General features: G+C 43.9%; 1 protein-coding gene across 2 annotated transcripts in view; it reads right to left on the minus strand.

The window, feature by feature from the left end:
- Positions 1 to 4,878: 4,878 nt before the first annotated feature.
- ADAM19 (ADAM metallopeptidase domain 19) overlaps positions 4,879 to 17,673 on the minus strand; it is a 47,629-nt gene continuing 34,834 nt past the window's right edge. Inside the window, exons 13-23 of one of the 2 annotated variants that reach the window (XM_033140370.1) lie at positions 17,073 to 17,162; positions 14,924 to 15,119; positions 13,702 to 13,810; positions 12,805 to 13,006; positions 11,543 to 11,620; positions 10,526 to 10,634; positions 9,307 to 9,448; positions 8,554 to 8,635; positions 7,355 to 7,597; positions 6,276 to 6,416; positions 4,879 to 5,508 (exon numbers count right to left, since the gene is read on the minus strand). In XM_033140370.1, the coding sequence (XP_032996261.1) occupies positions 5,455 to 5,508; positions 6,276 to 6,416; positions 7,355 to 7,597; positions 8,554 to 8,635; positions 9,307 to 9,448; positions 10,526 to 10,634; positions 11,543 to 11,620; positions 12,805 to 13,006; positions 13,702 to 13,810; positions 14,924 to 15,119; positions 17,073 to 17,162 (1,446 nt within the window). In that variant the 3' untranslated portion in view covers positions 4,879 to 5,454. Of the gene's footprint in view, positions 5,509 to 6,275; positions 6,417 to 7,354; positions 7,598 to 8,553; positions 8,639 to 9,306; positions 9,449 to 10,525; positions 10,635 to 11,542; positions 11,621 to 12,804; positions 13,007 to 13,701; positions 13,811 to 14,923; positions 15,120 to 17,072; positions 17,163 to 17,673 lie in introns of both variants that reach the window. The other variant, XM_033140369.1, reaches the window with a different exon arrangement.

Below are 17,673 nucleotides of genomic sequence, written 5' to 3' on the forward strand. Positions count from 1 at the left end.
TTTTAAAAACATTTTCTAGTTCCTAAGCTTTTAAGAAAGAGTTTAGCCTATTTTTCAAGCTCCCAACTCTGCCCCACTCAAATTTCTCTAAATCAACTCTCCCAAACCAGTCCCTTCCATAAGCTTTTTTGCAACAGCTCCCTCCAACCCTGAGTCCGTGACTGGCTGTGCATACAGCAGGCCAAAACATTTAGAGAGTGCGAGGCTGGAGAAGGCTGCTCTAAATGAAGGGGGTTCAGGGGCAAATGACGAGCATTGGGTGCCATAAAATTCACATCCTGATCCTGTGTTTTGCTCCTGTGAAACAGCAAATCATAGTGCCTAGTGCAGGTTCCCACTTCATGGAGAAATGTATTTGTTTGCTATGGGGAGGGACGACTTCTCAGTCTCCACATCATCATCACCACCAGCAGCAACAGCTACAAGAGCTGTGCATTTAAAAAGACCAGCACCCTAAGATTTATGGGGATAGCACAAGCATTAACCGAGAGCTGACAAAAACTTTAAAGGAAATTTTAGGATGCTAAAAGAGTTGACTTTTGCATGCTGGTAATATTTTGGCTGTTGAAGTACAAACAGAAGCTCTGCCCATATTCCATAGTTTCCTTTTTTGTCATTTAAATCAGTGGTTCTTCATTGCAGAAGGAAGAACTCCAGTAAGAGTGTTACCATTCTAAGTTTCACTTTCATTCTGCTCTGTTTCATTTTCCAATACAAAATGACGAGCTGGAGATTATTAGCATCTAAACTTATGGTGGCGTGTGTGTTTGGTGCTAGGTATAAAAAGTTGACGAGCTTCTAGTTCTATATTTGAGGTCCTTTGTTCACTTCTGGGATGGAAAAAATGTGATGTTTGAAGCCTCCAGGATGTTGAGCTCCAATGGCATAATGAAATCTTATGGGACGGTTGAAGAATGGAGCTCCACAGAGACTAAAGTGCATCCAAGTTCATCTCACCACCATAGTACAGAGTTCCAGTATCAACCAGAAATTTTGGCTTTGGCACTGATGCTGACAAATAACATTCATCCGGAAAAGGGAGGAGATGGATCTTGAATTGAGTACAAACCACAGATCAGAGATCAATGAAAAGTCGCCAACTCAGTTGAGAGGTCATATTCCGAAACACTACAGTAGCCCACAACTGTGGGCTAAAAGTCTGTGCTCCTCGTTGTCTACAAAGGTCTTTTAAAACTCCTGGGATCTTCGTTCCTAATGAATGTATTTTACAGTTAAGTAAGATCAATGTAACTTTGTGAATAGTTATGATGGAAGACTTGGATTTGCTCCTCCCTCCACTCCCAGGTTTGAACATATGGCATTTCAATTGTACTCATTTGTACTTGGAGAGGGGGAGAATAAAGATCCTTTTGTACAAACTCTTAAAAGGTGGAAATCTCAATTGTTTTTAGTTTTGTTTGCTTCCTTGTATTGCTTCCTGTAAGGTTTGCTCTGTGACCAACTAGGAAGGCAAGAGCTGCTAATTAGATACTGTACTGGGGCTGCAGCGCCCTCTGCTGGTGATAGGATTTTTTTTTTAAAAAAAAAAATTCTACTTCAGACGTTCTGGGAAATACATTTGCAACGCGGCCATTGTACTGTTCTCCACATGCGAGGACCATCTCGCAAACCCAGGCAACATCTGGAAGTGGTGCAAGCCCTGCCCTCCCCCACTTCTCAAGACCAAAGCCAGCCCTCCATTCAATGATTTGGTAACTGTACGGTACATAGCAACCACAAAATTTATTAAATATAACTAGGCAAAAGGCACAACAAATGCATTATTCAAGTATTTGCATAGATGCACAGAGATCATATTGTAAACCTGCGAGACATAAAATGGTGACGCATGATGCAGAGGCTCTATAATAAAAATAAAAATAAAAATAATAAAACACTGAGTGCAGCCCTGTGTGTGTTTACTTGGAAGTAGGTCCCACTGAATTCACAAGGCCTTACTCCATGGTAAGGGAGCATAGGACTGCAGCCAAAATGTTCTTCTCCCAATCTATCTTTTCAACATACACACGAAAGTACAAAACTATTTCTGTTGCCCTCACCAACCTTGTTTGAAGCAGGGGTGCCAGTTCCCAAACCTGAACGGTGTCTATTTAAAAACTCCTTGTAAGGAAGAAGTTCAGCAAAACTGGGCTATCTCCATGGGGCAGCATCTGCATGCCACCATCCCTCTACCCTGTCATCTCTTGTAGCACCCAAGGAAACTTTACCTTCACACTATAGCAGGTGAGGCTGGAGGGCCTGCAGCCACATTTCCGCAACGTTAGGGAGGGGAAAGCAGAGTGCTGATCTCTTTGCTGTGGAGCTTTTAAAAGTAAGCCCTGATTGACATTTGGCAATGCCTTGAGGGAGATAACCTTCCAGCTCTGAATAATCCCACCCCCTTGAAATTGCAGTGAGTTGTTCTTCGAAGTATTCTGATATATCATAAGCCAAGACCTAGCAAAGCCAATGGCATTGCTCAGTGTTGACTTCAGGAGGTACTAAGTTAGCAGAACAAATCTGTTTTGTCTTCACCTGTGACAGTTCTGAATGGAAGAATACTGATCCCATTATGCTAAGAGTGCCTGAGACTTAACCTGAAAAGACAGAGACCAGGATGGATGCTGTTATGTTTTCTGAGACACACACCTTCTGTCTGGAAATAAATGGCTGCCGGCATGTGTTTAAAACACACTCATGTGTATGTAACCATTCATTTGGGATATTTGAAACTAGGCTAAAAATGTTTTGGGGCGTTAATCGTATTTCCAGTGAGTGTTCTTTGTGGCACCAGTTCTGTGCTAGAACTGGAAGAACGTAATGAGCACAACCTGAGGATTTGGGGAAGAATGCGGTGCTCAAAACCACTTGTGCATTGTTATTGATAATGCAGCAGACAGCATAAACCACTTATTCTGTAACATGAGAGCAATGTAGGTACATGCATAGTTAAGATACCACTTGATTATTGCACTGGTGCAAAACTTGGGAAAATTTCTAGGAAACCTTGTTTTGCGTACTCAAGCTGAGTTTTGGACTGTTGGAACAGTGTTTTGGGCCATGGGGCCACAATTGTTCTGGCTCATCTAGAAAGACGACAACCAAGCCTAAAGGGCTTTTAAAAAAAGAAAGAAAGAAACAAAACCAAAAACACCAGTTTGTACTGCAGCTGAAAAACCAGAAAGTCTCTGCATAAACAGCACCTAGATCCATTTCTAAGACTGGCTATAGCAGTTTTGATTCAAGTTTCCTATCCATTCATGGTAATAGACAAAACAGTTCCTCATTTTTAGCACCAGCATATTTGCAAAGCAAATTGAAAAATATCACCAGGCAACAAAAGCACCAAAAACACCTAAAACCTGAGAAAACATTCATAAAGCTCCAGACTGGTAACAATGTTGCAGCTGCATATTTGGAAGTTGAGGTTATTTATGCACTATGGTGTCCAGTTACAGTATTAAAATAGCTGGGGTTTGATCAGTTGCCCAATGGTAAAAGCACCATGAGTTCATTTTTCTATTTAGTCAGCTGAACTGTGTCAAGACGCCCAATTAGGTACCTACAGGTGAACTGGAATACAGAGGCTAGAAAGAAGGCACACAGCCTATGATTTTTTGTTGAATCCAATGAGATGCAGCAAACCACTGTAGTAATAGGGAAACAGTATTAGGATTATGGCACCTGTAGTACCTTGTCCGAGGGCTTGATCACATTGTAAATTTGCCATAGTTAATCCATTTTACACCAGCCCCAAATTGGAAAGATGCAAAGGGAATTCCAATTACACCGAGATTTAACCAAGGGTTATTTCCAAATTACTCAATGTTGGTTTCGATCAGCCTTCTCAAACCTGGTGCACCCAGGATGTTTTGGACCTTAACTCCCAAACAACCCTAGTTAGGGGTTGATAGGAGTTGTAGTCCGAAACATCAGGGGGCACCAGGTTGGGGAAGGCTGGCTTGTATTAATTTAGGGCTATGGTAGTGGTACTCAACCCTGCCCACCAGCTATAGGCCAAAGCCTTAGCTTGATAGTGTTGAGTGTAAACTCTCAATCAAGTTTATCACATCAGGAGAGGATAACTATCCTCAGGTAAATTAGTGGCACCAATTTCCTGAGTGAGCAAGCCTAATCCAAATCAAACATAAATAGGCAAAAACTTAGGAAGGGAAAGGAGAATGTTGGCCACTTTGAGACTCCTTCGGGTAGTGATAAAGCGGGAAATCAAATCCAAACTCTTCTTCTTCTTCTTCTACTTGATTATATGAACAAGATATAGCACGCGAAAACAGATAACTAACTGCAATTAATTGTAGGAAACCCTTAAAATGCCTTGCTAATATTTGGTTGATTGGCAGAGTACATTTCTTTTAGGCTGTCATGGGAACAGTGTGCCGCCACACAAAACCCGCCTTGCATTCTGCACCTATAATTAAGATGCCACATGCAAACAGGATGGAGTAGACTTTAAAAGTTGATGGCAGTTGAGAGCAGAGGAAGGACTCATCACAGTTATGCCACCAACACTTTCAAACCTTGAATGTAATGACCAGAAAAACTTTGGGCTAAGAAGGTGACAGTGTAAGAGGGCAAAGGTAAAGCACTGAACCCTGGGAGATTCCTTAAAAGAGGGAATAAATATAGTCAGGCTCCAATACTTTGGCCACATCATGAGAAGAAAAGACTCCCTAGAAAAGACCCTGATGTTGGGAACGATGGAGGGCACAGGGAGAAGGGGATGACAGAGGACGAGATGGTTGGACAGTGTTCTGGAAGCTACCAACATGAGTTTGACCAAACTGCGAGAGGCAGTGAAGGATAGGCGTGCCTGGCGTGCTCTGGTCCATGGGGTCACGAAGAGTCGGGCATGACTAAATGACAAAACAAAGCAAAATTCCACAAGATCAGACTACGTCTCCATACAGTACTTTGGAGGAGATGAGGTCATAACAGGGGCATCACAACACTCTCTTCCCCATAGGATTGTCTGTGGTTGTATCCAAGCTGGAAAAGATGAGAAGGATGCGGTGGCTCGGTGTTGACTAAAATACATTTGTCTTCTGTTGAGGCAATAATGAATTGCTGGGAGAAATAGAGGCTTCTCCCACTTCCGTTCCGGCACATTGCATATTGCACTATAACACACCAGTGCTATTTATACAAGTAACTCCTGTAATGAACAAATATCCAAAAGGCAAAGCCGGTCACATTAACCTCGGCATGCATGGATAGGATCCCCACTGACGTCCAAGGGTGTGGCATCTACCTGTGCCAAGGTTGCTAGAACCAGACCTGAAATTGGTCTCGGCTAGTCATACAAGGCTGGGGGGTGGGGAGGAAGTTGAGATTTGCACATGCCCAGCATGTCTTCTTCCTGGAAACAAAGCCTGTGGGAAATCCCAGGTCAAAGCAGGAGGAACCAGTGTGGAGTTCAGAGTTTCAAGATGACCTTCAATGTCTAAACTTCAGGGTATTCACAGCTTCAGCATTCTTCATGACTGAATTCTAGGAAAAGGGAAATGATTGTATTTGTTCAATGGATGTTAATTTAGGTAAGAGAAGCAAGAGAGTTTAAGTGGGCACAATACCTCTTAAATGGAAATACTTCAGTCTCTTTTAACTGTTCTCTCTTCACAGATATAGACCAATCCTATATGTGTTTATTCAGAAATAAGGTCCACTGAATGTAATAGGACTAGCTCCCAACTATAGGATCTCAGCTTTAATTATATATAGTTTTATGAGTTCTGTGTTACAAGCTGGGGGCTGTAGAAGGAGAGGATGGAGGGTGTCTACTCACATTGTATTCTTCTTTCTAAAGCACCCCCACAAAAAAAACCTGATTGTAAATGCATTTGTATATGATAGAAGCAGTCAAATGTAGCTGCTCCCTGCCGCTCAAAGAAAAATGGAGCCGGCCCAGATAGACAACCCCCAACATCTGGAACTAAAAACACCATGGCTGTGAAGGTGGATTTTAGTCAGCCAACAAGGCCACAGATTGAAGACTTGACACTGAACGAGGTGGAGCTCTGGTTTGAAGTACAGTACTGTATTCTTCCATGTATAAGACTAGTTTCCCCCACTAAAAAATAATGTCAAAAATTAGAGGGTGTCTTATATACAGATACACCCCCCAATTTTCTTAAATCTCAGTCCCCCAAAATAGGGGGCGTCTTATATGTGGGGGCGTCTTATAGACGGAAAAATATAGCATGTTGCTACATAGCCCTTGGGCAATAATAGCACCTGCTGTCCTTTATATGCCTCACCTCCTGGTGTACTCCCGTATTCCTTACAGCACTGTGGGAGGGTGGTACTGCTGCATTCATCCTGGGCAACCCAGCTCTGTTGCTGGCAGGAACTGGATTAGCAGGAAGAGCTTTCTGAGGTGGTCGTGGTCTGGAAGAATCCTGGGACAAGAAAGTCATATCTAGCAGGGTTCTTCTTTTAAAAAAAAAAACAACCTTCCAACTATCCAGTTGCCAGGATGGGGCAAAACTCTACGTTATCTCTATTCCCTGCTTTATGATCTACAGAAATGTTAGGCACCAGGAAAATAGAGCAGTGCATTTTTATTCTTCAAAAATGCATGTAATAAGGCAAAAGTCTGGATTTCCTTTTCAGAAAAGAAAAATATGGCCACAATTCATTTGTATGTGAAAACACATGCAAAAGTTTGGGTCTGAGCTCATATGAAGCACAGCCGACTGGCAATATGCCAATATAGCTATACTTGTGTTTTTCCAGTGTTAACATACACAGTTGGTGGGGAGGGGCAACACCTGTCCTGCTTCTACCAAATGCGTATTTTCACGCAGAAGCAGATTTAACTATAGTAAAGTTCTATTAGGTGGCGCTGTGGTGTAAATCACCGAGCCTTGGGCTTGCCGATCGGAAGGCTGGCGGTTTGACGGGGTGAGCTCCCGTTGTTCGGTCCCTGCTCCTGCCCACCTAGCAGTTCGAAAGCACGTCAAAGTGCAAGTAGATAAATAGGTGCCGCTCCGGTGGGAAGGTAAACGGCGTTTCCGTGCACTGCTCTGGTTTCGCCAGAAGCGGCTTAGTCATGCAGGCCACATGACCCGGAAAAACTGTCTGCGGACAAACACCGGCTCCCTCGGCCAGTAAAGCGAGATGAGCGCCGCAACCCCAGAGTCATTCGTGACTGGACTTAACTGTCAGGAGTCCTTTACCTTTTAAAGTTCTATTAGCCCACATTTACTAACATGTAGTAAGGCCAAAATCAGCTCTTGGGCACCATTAACTCACATATTCACTCTATTTTTAGCAAGCAGTGGGAACAAGTTATTACCACGGGTGTAAAGATATCAATCCATATAAAAATACTCACCTGAGAAACAATGGCTTTTGGTGCTGGTGGCGCTGGCCTGCTTGGAGGAGTTCGCTTGGGGAAATTATTTGCCTCACTCTGATACCCGAGAAAGGGAGGTTTCTTTGTGTTGCTAGCTAGGAGAACAGGTGGTGGTGGTGGTGGTGGTGGTGGTGGTGGTGGTTGCACATGAATTTTGAGTTCTGGAGGTGGTTCACAGTAGAGCACTTCAGGCTTTGGAGGGATATTCTGTATGCCAATAGCCTGCAGGCAATCACACAAAGAGCAGGTGATCTTTCTAAAATCACTCCAGCATTTACATTGCCTGGGTTTATTCCTGCTGAGACACTTCAAATGACCCAATATGAATAGATTTATTAACCAACCACAGAATCTCAGTGCTGCTTACAAACACCATGCATTTAAAGCATCCCCCAAGAATCCTGGAAACTATAGTATGTTAAGGGTGCTGGGAATTGTAGCCCTGTGGTGGGTAAACTGCAGTGCCCAGGGATCTTTCGTGTGCATGTGTGTTCTTTAAAAGTACGCAAAGTCCTAGTCCTGTATACATTTTGTTCCCTGAGCACTCCTCGTGCTTATTTATGAATTTTTGCAATTTCTCTCCCACTACTTGGCTCCATTAAAGCCCTTAGGGTGAGTTACATCTAATATAAACAATGCAAATTAATTCTTGAAAACATTGACATTAATACATTCATGCTGGATCAAATGCTTGCAGGCAATCATTTACTTGTGAGAGCCCAAAGTGGTTCCTTAAACAATCAATTTCATCTTGTGTCTCTAGGATGTAGCAAGAGAAGCAGCTTTGCAGTTCCATCATATTGATTGATTGATTGGGTTGTGTGTTTTATAATGCATGGGAATTATCAGCATGGATCAATACTGGGTTAGCAATACAGTGGTACCTTGGTTCTCGAACTTTATCCGTTCTGGGAGTCTGTTTGACTCCCAGAACTGTTCAAAAACCAAGGTGCTGCTTCTAATTGGCTGTAGGAGCTTCCTGCACTGAAGCAGAAGCCATGTCGGATGTTTGGCTTCCGAAAAACATTCACAAACTGGAACACTTACTTCCAGGTTTGCAGCGTTCGGGAGCCAATTTGTTTGTCAACTAAGCTGTACGAGAACCAAGGTTCTACTGTATAGAGAAGATCAGGTGTTATTCAACATGGCAGCTGTAAGAAGTTTCAGCTTTCAGGTACCTTTCTCTGTTCCTGGGGGGTTTTCAGCTTGAAGGCTGGGTTGGCATGCCCAGTGACACCACTCTGAATGGGAGGAGAGGTACTGCTTGGGGGAAACAACAGGAAACAAATATTACAAGGAAGCTGCCTCCCATGGTATATATTTAACCATTTCATGTAGCTGAGTCAGAATCATGTTTCAAAAACAACAAACCCAAATAATCTAATTTAGGATAGAATGGGAGCCAGAATGAGATGTCTGGCTCCCATTCTATCCTAATTTAGATTATTGGAACAACGTTTTTGCAAGAGGCCAATATATATTGCAAGTTGATTTGAGTTTATTTTTTGTAAGTTAAAAAAGGAGACTAATAAGTGAATATAATTATAAATAATAATAATTATAATAATCTGGCCAACTGCAATAATCCAGGCTCATTTATGGGCAGTGAGTACTGTTGATAAATCTAAACTAAATTTTGCAGCAGGAAGTCTCTGCGTGATGAACACTCAACGGGCTAAATGTCTGAGGGGGGATGTAACTGGAGTTTCATAAAAGAATAAAGGAACTAGTTTAAGCATCTTCCCTTTTCAGTATCTATATATTTGTTGTTGCATATGCAAGAAATACATTTGTTTACCAGTATATCTGTATCCTGGCCTTTCTCCAAGATGCATGGTGCGCAAGGCAACCTGCACATGCAATCCCAGACTTCTTTATCCCAGCATCAGAAATGGAAACACATCTGTTACTGTCATACTATAAATATTCACCTGAACTGCTGCATTTTCTTTGGAGGAATGAAAGCCTGCTTTAGTGGCACAAGCCTGGCTCTCCATTTATAGCAGCAAAAAGCAACTCCAATTGCAATCAAAAGCAAGATGGAAAGGACTCCTATTATGAATGGGAAAGGACCTGACGGGGGGGAAAATAGACATATCAATATTGTTATAAGTCCTCCTTTCACATCGCGCGCCCCCCCAATACCATGGTGACCAGTGAGTGGAAGAGGGAATTTCAGTAAGTTCTACTCATGTCATAATGTTGCCCAGGAACTTGCCATGCCCAGATGCCAGATGCCACAAGTCAAGGTAGGTTAGGAGTTACAGGACCGCAGACAGCTTCAAGAGAGCAACTTGCCCCAACAAGGCTGAGTGCAGACCCAGGCTTTAAACCTCTACTCCCACACCACCCCTTGCAGGCTCTACCCACTTGTGGATTATTAAAGGGCCAACCCTTTGGCCTGAAGGTGAGCACTCCTCCCCATTCCATAGCCTCATGCCAGGTGTGTGCTCCCTGTACTGCTGGATGGGTAAGGTACTGTAGAATGCATTTGGTTCCTACAGATTCAGGGAAAGGTGCCTGTGAGGGTCTCAGCTCTGGCCCTACAAGCCCTGGTGACTTGGGAGCTTGCTCTATTGGCTCCTGTCTGTCAGCCTTAGACTCAACAGTGTCCCAATCTCCAGCAGCTGGTCTAGCTCCTTAGCGAGAGTCTCTGGGCTATAACTCAGTGGTACAGCACATCTCTTGCAAACAGAAGGTTCCAGGTTCAATCCCTGGCATCTCCAGGTAGATCTGGGACAGACTTCTTCCTCACACCCTGGATAGCTGGTGGCATTCTGTGTAGTGGACCAGCAGCAACTATCCAGGATGTGAGGCCCCAGATGCTGTTGGACTACAATTCCCACCATCCATAGCTAGCAAGGATGATGGTAGTTGTAATCCAGGAAAATATGGGGACCCAAGGTTGAGAAAGGCTGGTGTAGACAAAACTCTGCTAGATGGACCAATGTTCTGACTCATAAGGCAGTTTTCTGTTGCTGCTGGAATCTGGAATTATGACACACAAAAAACTCCACCTGCCAAATTCCATCGCCCATTCAGCTATATAGGTACAAGTTCCCTTGCCCTCTATTGTATCTAGTTACCTTAATTCCTTCCCACCCCCTTCAGATTTCCTTAATTTCCCCAAACAACATGAGTCACACCCACTTTTTTGAGGCATGGGCCCACTGTCCAGGCTTCCTCCATTCCCAGGTTTATTGCAAAAGGGAGGTGCCCATCCACTGAAACAATGGCAGTTCTGATTGTTGTTGCAAATCTGTAGAGAGACCAATGAGGAAATTTGACATTACCCTTTCCTTGTTAGCAGAAACATCAAACACTATGATCATTCCAATCCAAAAGCACAGCAGGGTGGATTTCTAAGGAGCACTTCAACCTTCTGTTGACAACTGTTAGGGCTCAACAACACTACATCTATATGAAGAATATCTCGTCTCCCTCACCCCTAACCCCCAAAAGTCATGTCTAATACCACCCAGCCTTCCTAAGAATTGCAGTGGAAATTCCTATCATTTCTACCAACCAAGTTCCAATGGATATGTTTTCACCCTTCAAACGTATACTGGGATATATGCACATTCCCAAAATGGGACCAAACTGACTTTCCACTATTTTTAACCTCCCAGCAAATGTTTCCTGTAACATTGTCTGGCCATGATGGGTGTGGATAGCTTCTTCTCAAAAACTGCAACACGGCTTAAGAACAGCTAGCACATCCAACACATGTTATCCAAGGTCTACATAACACTCAACAACCCTCCTATGCCAAACAAATCCACGAAGACCTCAATTTGACATCTATGTTTAAAAGCCCATCCATAAATGCATGCAGTTGAATAGGAAGCCATTCTAGCAGGCCACAGGGCAGAGGTAGCTAACATGGTGCCCTCCAGATGTTCTGGAATAACACTAGCTATGGAGGAGGAATCAGTTTTCAGTGAATTTATAAACAAATTTTAATTTTTTTGAGGCGGGCCGGGGTCTGAACCACTCGAGCTTTGCTCATATCAGTTTGTCTATTTATGCAGAGATTGTGTTCTGAGGCACTGCATGCATCAGTGAAATCACATATATTTCCTCCTACAGATAAAAATAAAAATCACTAGTTGAATGGGCAAGTAGCACAGAGTGTCGCATTAAGAAGGCAGAAACCAAGATACCTACTCCATGGCCATTGCACTTCTTCCCACAGTCTCCAGTGTCAAAGAAGGAGGTGTTTCTACAGCGCCCCTCAAAGCAAATCTGTAGGAGGAATACAGGCATTCAGGATAAAGCTAAAGCAGTACTATGAAATGTATTCCTAGGCTGGGAGATAATCAAGGCTGCATGCCACTGCTTAGACTATGGCTGAGAAGCCCCAACATCCATTGCTTCACCCCACAGATAATACTGCTGCTCTTGGTAGCTGCTGGAGTGGCGGAACAAACAGAAGTCAAAAGGTGGTAGAAGAATGGCAAAAGCCAATTATTATTGTTCTGTGGTTCCCCTCCACAGTTTGCTTATCTGCTGACATGAGGTTGAACAAGAATTATTTTGCTTTCACAGATCTGTAGTGTTCCACCCAACATTTGATGTGGTGGAGCTGGTGAAATGCAACCAGCCTCAAGCCTCACAGCATTCCCTTGTATTGAGCACAGTTCTTTGAAGGATACAAGGGATCAAATTTGGGGATTGGGAACATTCCCTCCCACATGGAGGTCAGAGGCACAAGCTGGGGAACCCCCAAGGGAAGAAGACTCAGAGCCAGGGGGAATGGTGGTGGGACAACAATGGGTGGTCCAAGGGATAAGAGGGAGTAGATTGGAAGGAGGAAGTGTCAGAAGCTGAAGAGGCAACATGATTTAGTGAGCAGGAAGAGCACAGGGCAGAGAGCAGTCCAGAATCAGAGGCAGAAGAGGAAGGGGGGCAGGGGACAGAGATGAAGTAGGCTGCTGAAGAAGCCAGGGATTCCCCCGCTCCTACTATGACCAGCTCCCTGTCCTTCCTGCGGAGAAATTAGGAGGATAGAACAATGAGAGACGAGACAACAGAGCCTTAGGCTGCTGGGGGAAAGAAGTTGAAGAGGAACCTTACAGAGTGGTGGGAAGGTGGTGACCTTCAGTCCTCGCAACTGCCTCACTGGGGCAAGACCTACTGGGAAGAGTTGCTGTGATCACTAGGCCTGTGCTGTTTTGGTTTCTTTGAATAAAGAGCTAACTTCACTGGCACTGGTGTTTGTTATTCTGACCTACTCCTGGATCTGGTTCCTGACACTCATTTCTGAAGAGAGTTCCACTTGTTGTTGTTTTTTTCTTTTTCAAAGCTGTATCAAACCTCTGAAAAAGTGGTGCCACTTTTCAGGTGCTTTGAAAACAAAACAAACTGAGCTCTCTTCATAGCGCAAGGTTGGAAAAGGTGCCAGAGCATTGTAGGCAACCTGCACTTACATGACTGTCACCACACTTTGTTCCTGCCATCACAAGGCCTGGGTCTAACATGTCACCTTCATCTTCATTTCGGTATACATGAGTCCCACGACAGAATATGTTCCTTCCGTCTAATGTGATAGTCGTGTCAATTGCAACAGCATTGGACTCCAAAGGCTTGGAAGCAGAACTTTGGCACTGTATCTTGCCACACTTAGCATCTCTGGAAAGTGAAAATAGTGCATGAGAACCTGAGCATTCTGGGTAAATTGTCAGCTTTCCTTCACATTCAAGAAACTATCATTCCCATCCTACAAAATCAGCAAATTTGAGACTCAGAACTTTCTATGGGGCCAGGAGCTGATGTTCCTTAGCCACAAACTAATGGTGTGTTTGCATCAACTTTCCCCTGGATATATCTTGGGATCACCCTCAAAGGAGTCAATGCTTAGAGTTAGGCTTGGTTGTGAGAAATAAAGTTTCTCATTGGAGTTTCTCATGAGGGATCACCCAAGCCTCCTCCTTAAAAGATTGGTGGCAACCCATCAATAAGTAGTACCTGAGATGGCCAGCTGGGTCTCTTTTCTAAGTAGCAGATTTGTTCACAAATGAGCACCTCGCACAGTTCATTTCACACAGTAGGTGAGAGGGGCTTACTCATAAGTCATGCTGCTTTTCTTTTCAGATGCAAACCACACACTCAGAAAAGCCAGCGGAAGGATATTTTGAAAAAGTGTGACCAGAAAGAATGGTTTAAGTTCACATGGCATGAACATTCACTAAAATATTCAAAATAAGCAACTGAATATTGCTAACAAAAGTCATCTTCAGCCAGTTACAATAGAAAACTGATTATTTTTAAGCCTTTAACCTGTAAGGACACCAATACCACCCAGAACAGTTGGATCTGCTTTCTACCTTAAATTGCACTTCCTGTACCGGCCATTGATATCTTTCCCACAGTTCCCATAGGAATCGCCAGCAGCATTAACCCTCTCAAAGCAGATGTCAGGTGCTGGCCTTGCTCCTGCATGGAAGAGATTCATGTAACTGATTTCTGTGGAAGATAGTAGCTTACCCAAATCTGCCAACCACCGACTTTCTACCATGGCAGTAGATGTGAACTCTCTACTGTCGTTTTCAGGTGAAAAGAGCAAAAAAAACCCAACAGCAATACTAAGAGACCGAGGCATATGAGATAAGTCATCAATATCACTCCCCCTGTGGCACAGGCTAGCATAGCATTTCTCAAACTTGAGTCTCCAGCTGTTGTGGAACTACTACTCCCATCATCCCTGACCACTGGTCCTGCTAGCTAGGCATGATGGGAGTTGTAGTCCAACAACAGCTGAGGACCCAAGTTTGAGGGAAAACTGGCTAGCGTGACAGCGGATTGCTACAGACAGTGGAAATGTAAGATATGTGTAATGTGCTCCACATGTAGCTTACGAAGCAACTTTTCTTGGTATGTAGAATCATGAAAATTCCATACTCCTTTTAAATAAGGTTTTTTTTTAATTCCGCATTGTTGTAAAGTAAGTTCAAAAAGCTGTTCCCCACCATTCAAAATATCATAGGCAAGAAATAGGAAAGTGGGGACCCAGATTAAATTGTTTGCTAAAACTATATTTATTTAAAAGGCAATGTCTTCCATAATTTTCAGAGACCAGGAGATTCAATATTTGACAATCTGGATAGAAAATTACTGGTAGAGTAAAAGGAATGGTTTTCCTCGTTCCATTTGGTTGGACTGCTACCAGTCACAATAAAGGTATGGACCCAATAGGTTGATCATATTCAACCGGGGACAGGGCTGTGTAGCAGATGGGATTTTAGCACATGCAATTTCCCTTGAACCTACTGCACTGTGATAGGGGAAGCTGCTCCTGCTAAAATTCATTCTACTCATCTATTAAGAGCACACAAATCACAGTTGCATCTGGTCACAGTATCTGGTAGCAGACTCAATTGATGTCCATTCCCTAATCTATCATTTTCCCTGCTCCTTTGTCCTAATACAGCTCCATCCCTCAAGCTCAGGATATCAGCAGGGGGACAATTTTCTCCTTCTCTTCCCTAGACCCCATGCTGTTTGAAAAGCCCCCCACCCCACCCCATTTAGTCACATGTCCTTGCTTACCATATCCCCAGAGCTGCAAGCACTGCTGTTCGTACGTGAGGCACATTCCGCTGTAGCAATACGCCCTGCCACTCGCACAAGGAGTGCCATCCTGTTGGTAGAAGTTTGCAGGGCAGAACGGGGATTTGCCTGTACAGTATTCTGGCAGGTCACAAGGTCTGGCTTGTTCCCGGCAAAGAGTCCCTGGTGAAATCAACTAAAGAAAGAGGAAACAATTAAAAGACTTGCTCCAGGGTAAAAAAAACTCAGGTAAGCACACCTGGTGACTTAAGTGAACAGGTTCATCTTTCGGCCTGTTGGTTTCCCACATCTTCTAAAATGTTCATGATTTTATAGAATACCAGTTTGAATAGGTATGCATTGGTGCACCTATTCCAGCAGTCCAGCAGTCCCTCAATCTTGTTTGCACACTGTATTGGTCAGTAGCAGCAGTGGCATGAGGGTGGCTTCTGGGCATTGCCCCACCCTGCTCAGATGCTACACCCTTGTTTGTCCTTAATGACATAGGTTCGATCCCCAACATCTCCCCAAGATCTCACTCAGGCAGCAGTGCTGGTAAAGACCACTGAGGAGCTTCTGTTACTAGCCAGAGTATATAGCACCAGGTTAGATGGAGAGGGCAGGGAGCAGCTTATGTCTGTATTCTGCACAGTGCCTGGAATATACTGCTGGCACAACATAAAGTTTCAGCGCAATGACAGGGCGGAAGAGAAGTATCCGTGCTCACACAAAACACAATGAATCTTGTGTGCAGAACTCTGAAGGACTAACAGCTGCTCCTCACCATCATCAGGGCTACGGCGACTGCTTTAAAGTGCCATGATTGTCAGCCCTGTTCTGGTTGTAGGCAGCTGACACCATGTAGAGCAGGTGTAGGGAACCTTTGGCATTCCAGATGCTGCTGGATTCCAACTCCCATCATCCCTGGCCATTGGCCATGCTGGCTGTGGCTGATGGGAGTTGTAGTTCAGCAACAACTGGAAGACAAAAGATTCCCTGAAACTGATGGAGAGGTTTAAAATGTTGCAGTTGCCTGCAAAAAGATGGAACTTGCTTGGAGAAAGACTGGACCTGATAAATTGGCCACAAACAGAGCCAACATGTGTAGTGGTGGTGATGATGATGATGATGATTAGTCGCCCATCTGACTAGGTTGCACCAGGCACCTGATTCTAATGGAAGTTGGCATTTGGAGAGGAGCATGGAAGCAGTTAACATACCAAGACTATTTTAACTACACTTGCCTAGGAAAGCTGAGACGTAAAATGAGACACAGGCATCTGCACCCCACCCGAGCCTACCGCTATAATTTTATCAGTCAGTTGGCTGGCAAAGGAATTCAGCTTTGGGTAGTGTAAAGCAGAACAGAAAGCTATTAAGCGAGATACAAGGCAGTTTAATCCCCCTGGAAAACAGCCTCTGTGTGCCTAAGTACATGTTTTGTCTCCCTAGCGTTGAGGCGCCCGCAGCACAGAAAAAAGAAATATCAATAACTGGTAATAGAATCGAGCAGGGAGGCCCCACACCAGCCAGTTGCCTGCTTTGAAAGACAAGCCATCCACTTGCAGTTGCTAACCCCCATAATCACAAGGCGGCACCAGTATAAGCCAAAACAGCTGGCGGGCTGGGGGCTGGGGCTGAGGAGTGGGTTTCCCACAAGACGAGGAAATAGGTGGCTCTTTCACAGTCTCGCCTAGGCACACAAACACCTGTAGATTTCTGTCCAGCAGTAACAGAAGGCATTTCAATAAAAATCCAGCCCGACGCTAGCAAAATACACTTGTGGCATTGTCAAAAGTGAGCTGTTTGTGCATGTTTAAATGACCAGGTTTCCCTGCAGTGACTGCAGAAGTGGGGCTTGATCACTTGGTTTGCTGTTTCTGTGTTTAGTATAAGGAAAGCCACATACAGTATTTCAACTCCTGTGCCCAGTTTACTGTTGAAAGTGCTATGCATGTGTTCTTCCAGTTAAAGTGGAGAACTTTTTATACCTGGGTTTCCTAAAAGAAGTGTGAATCTAACATGCAAACCAGCCCCAGACAGAACAAGGTCACAGTCTCCCTCCCTCTCCTTCTCAGTTATTGTCCTATAAACAGAAAAGCAAACCTTTATTTGTTGTGCTGTACAGAGAGGAACCAAGTAACCCCACCTTGCAGAGGTGACAGCAAGTTCCATGGGCACACTCAGCACCAGGCTTCAGAGAGCAATTAGAGGCATTGCAACAAGGATTATTACATTCCTGAGGGAGAGGGGGAAGAAACAAGACACGTGCTGTGTTTACAGGGCAGACATAAAAAACATTGGGCTGCTTTCCAGGGCAGGTTGTAAGGTTGTAACTGCATATGCAATTGGTCTTTAAACCACACACCTAACAAATAATCTGGAGTGAGCTCCAGGCACATTTTCTAACTGCATCACTACCTCCATGATGTGCTTGGGAGCTGCCAGAATTACTGAACTGCAGCAATTCTCAAATAAATTTGGATCAAAATGCTATCCTTATTATCATTGTCATTCAATTATTTCATTGCCGAATCGCTTCCCATGAGATTGTGCATCCAGTCTAGTTTTGTGCTTTTGTCACAAGAAAAATTGTCTTCCAGATGCCACAAGACTCTTGGTTCTTTAGTTGCAAACGGGATTTGGAATTACAAACAGCGCAGTAATCATTCTATAGAGGTGGGAGGGGGACAGAGGCAGAACTATTCCAGGTTTACAGAGAGGACACAAGGCATACTGCGTTTGTGTTG

Source organism: Lacerta agilis, chromosome 2 (assembly GCF_009819535.1).
Source record: "Lacerta agilis isolate rLacAgi1 chromosome 2, rLacAgi1.pri, whole genome shotgun sequence".
NCBI classification, from domain to species: domain Eukaryota; kingdom Metazoa; phylum Chordata; class Lepidosauria; order Squamata; family Lacertidae; genus Lacerta; species Lacerta agilis.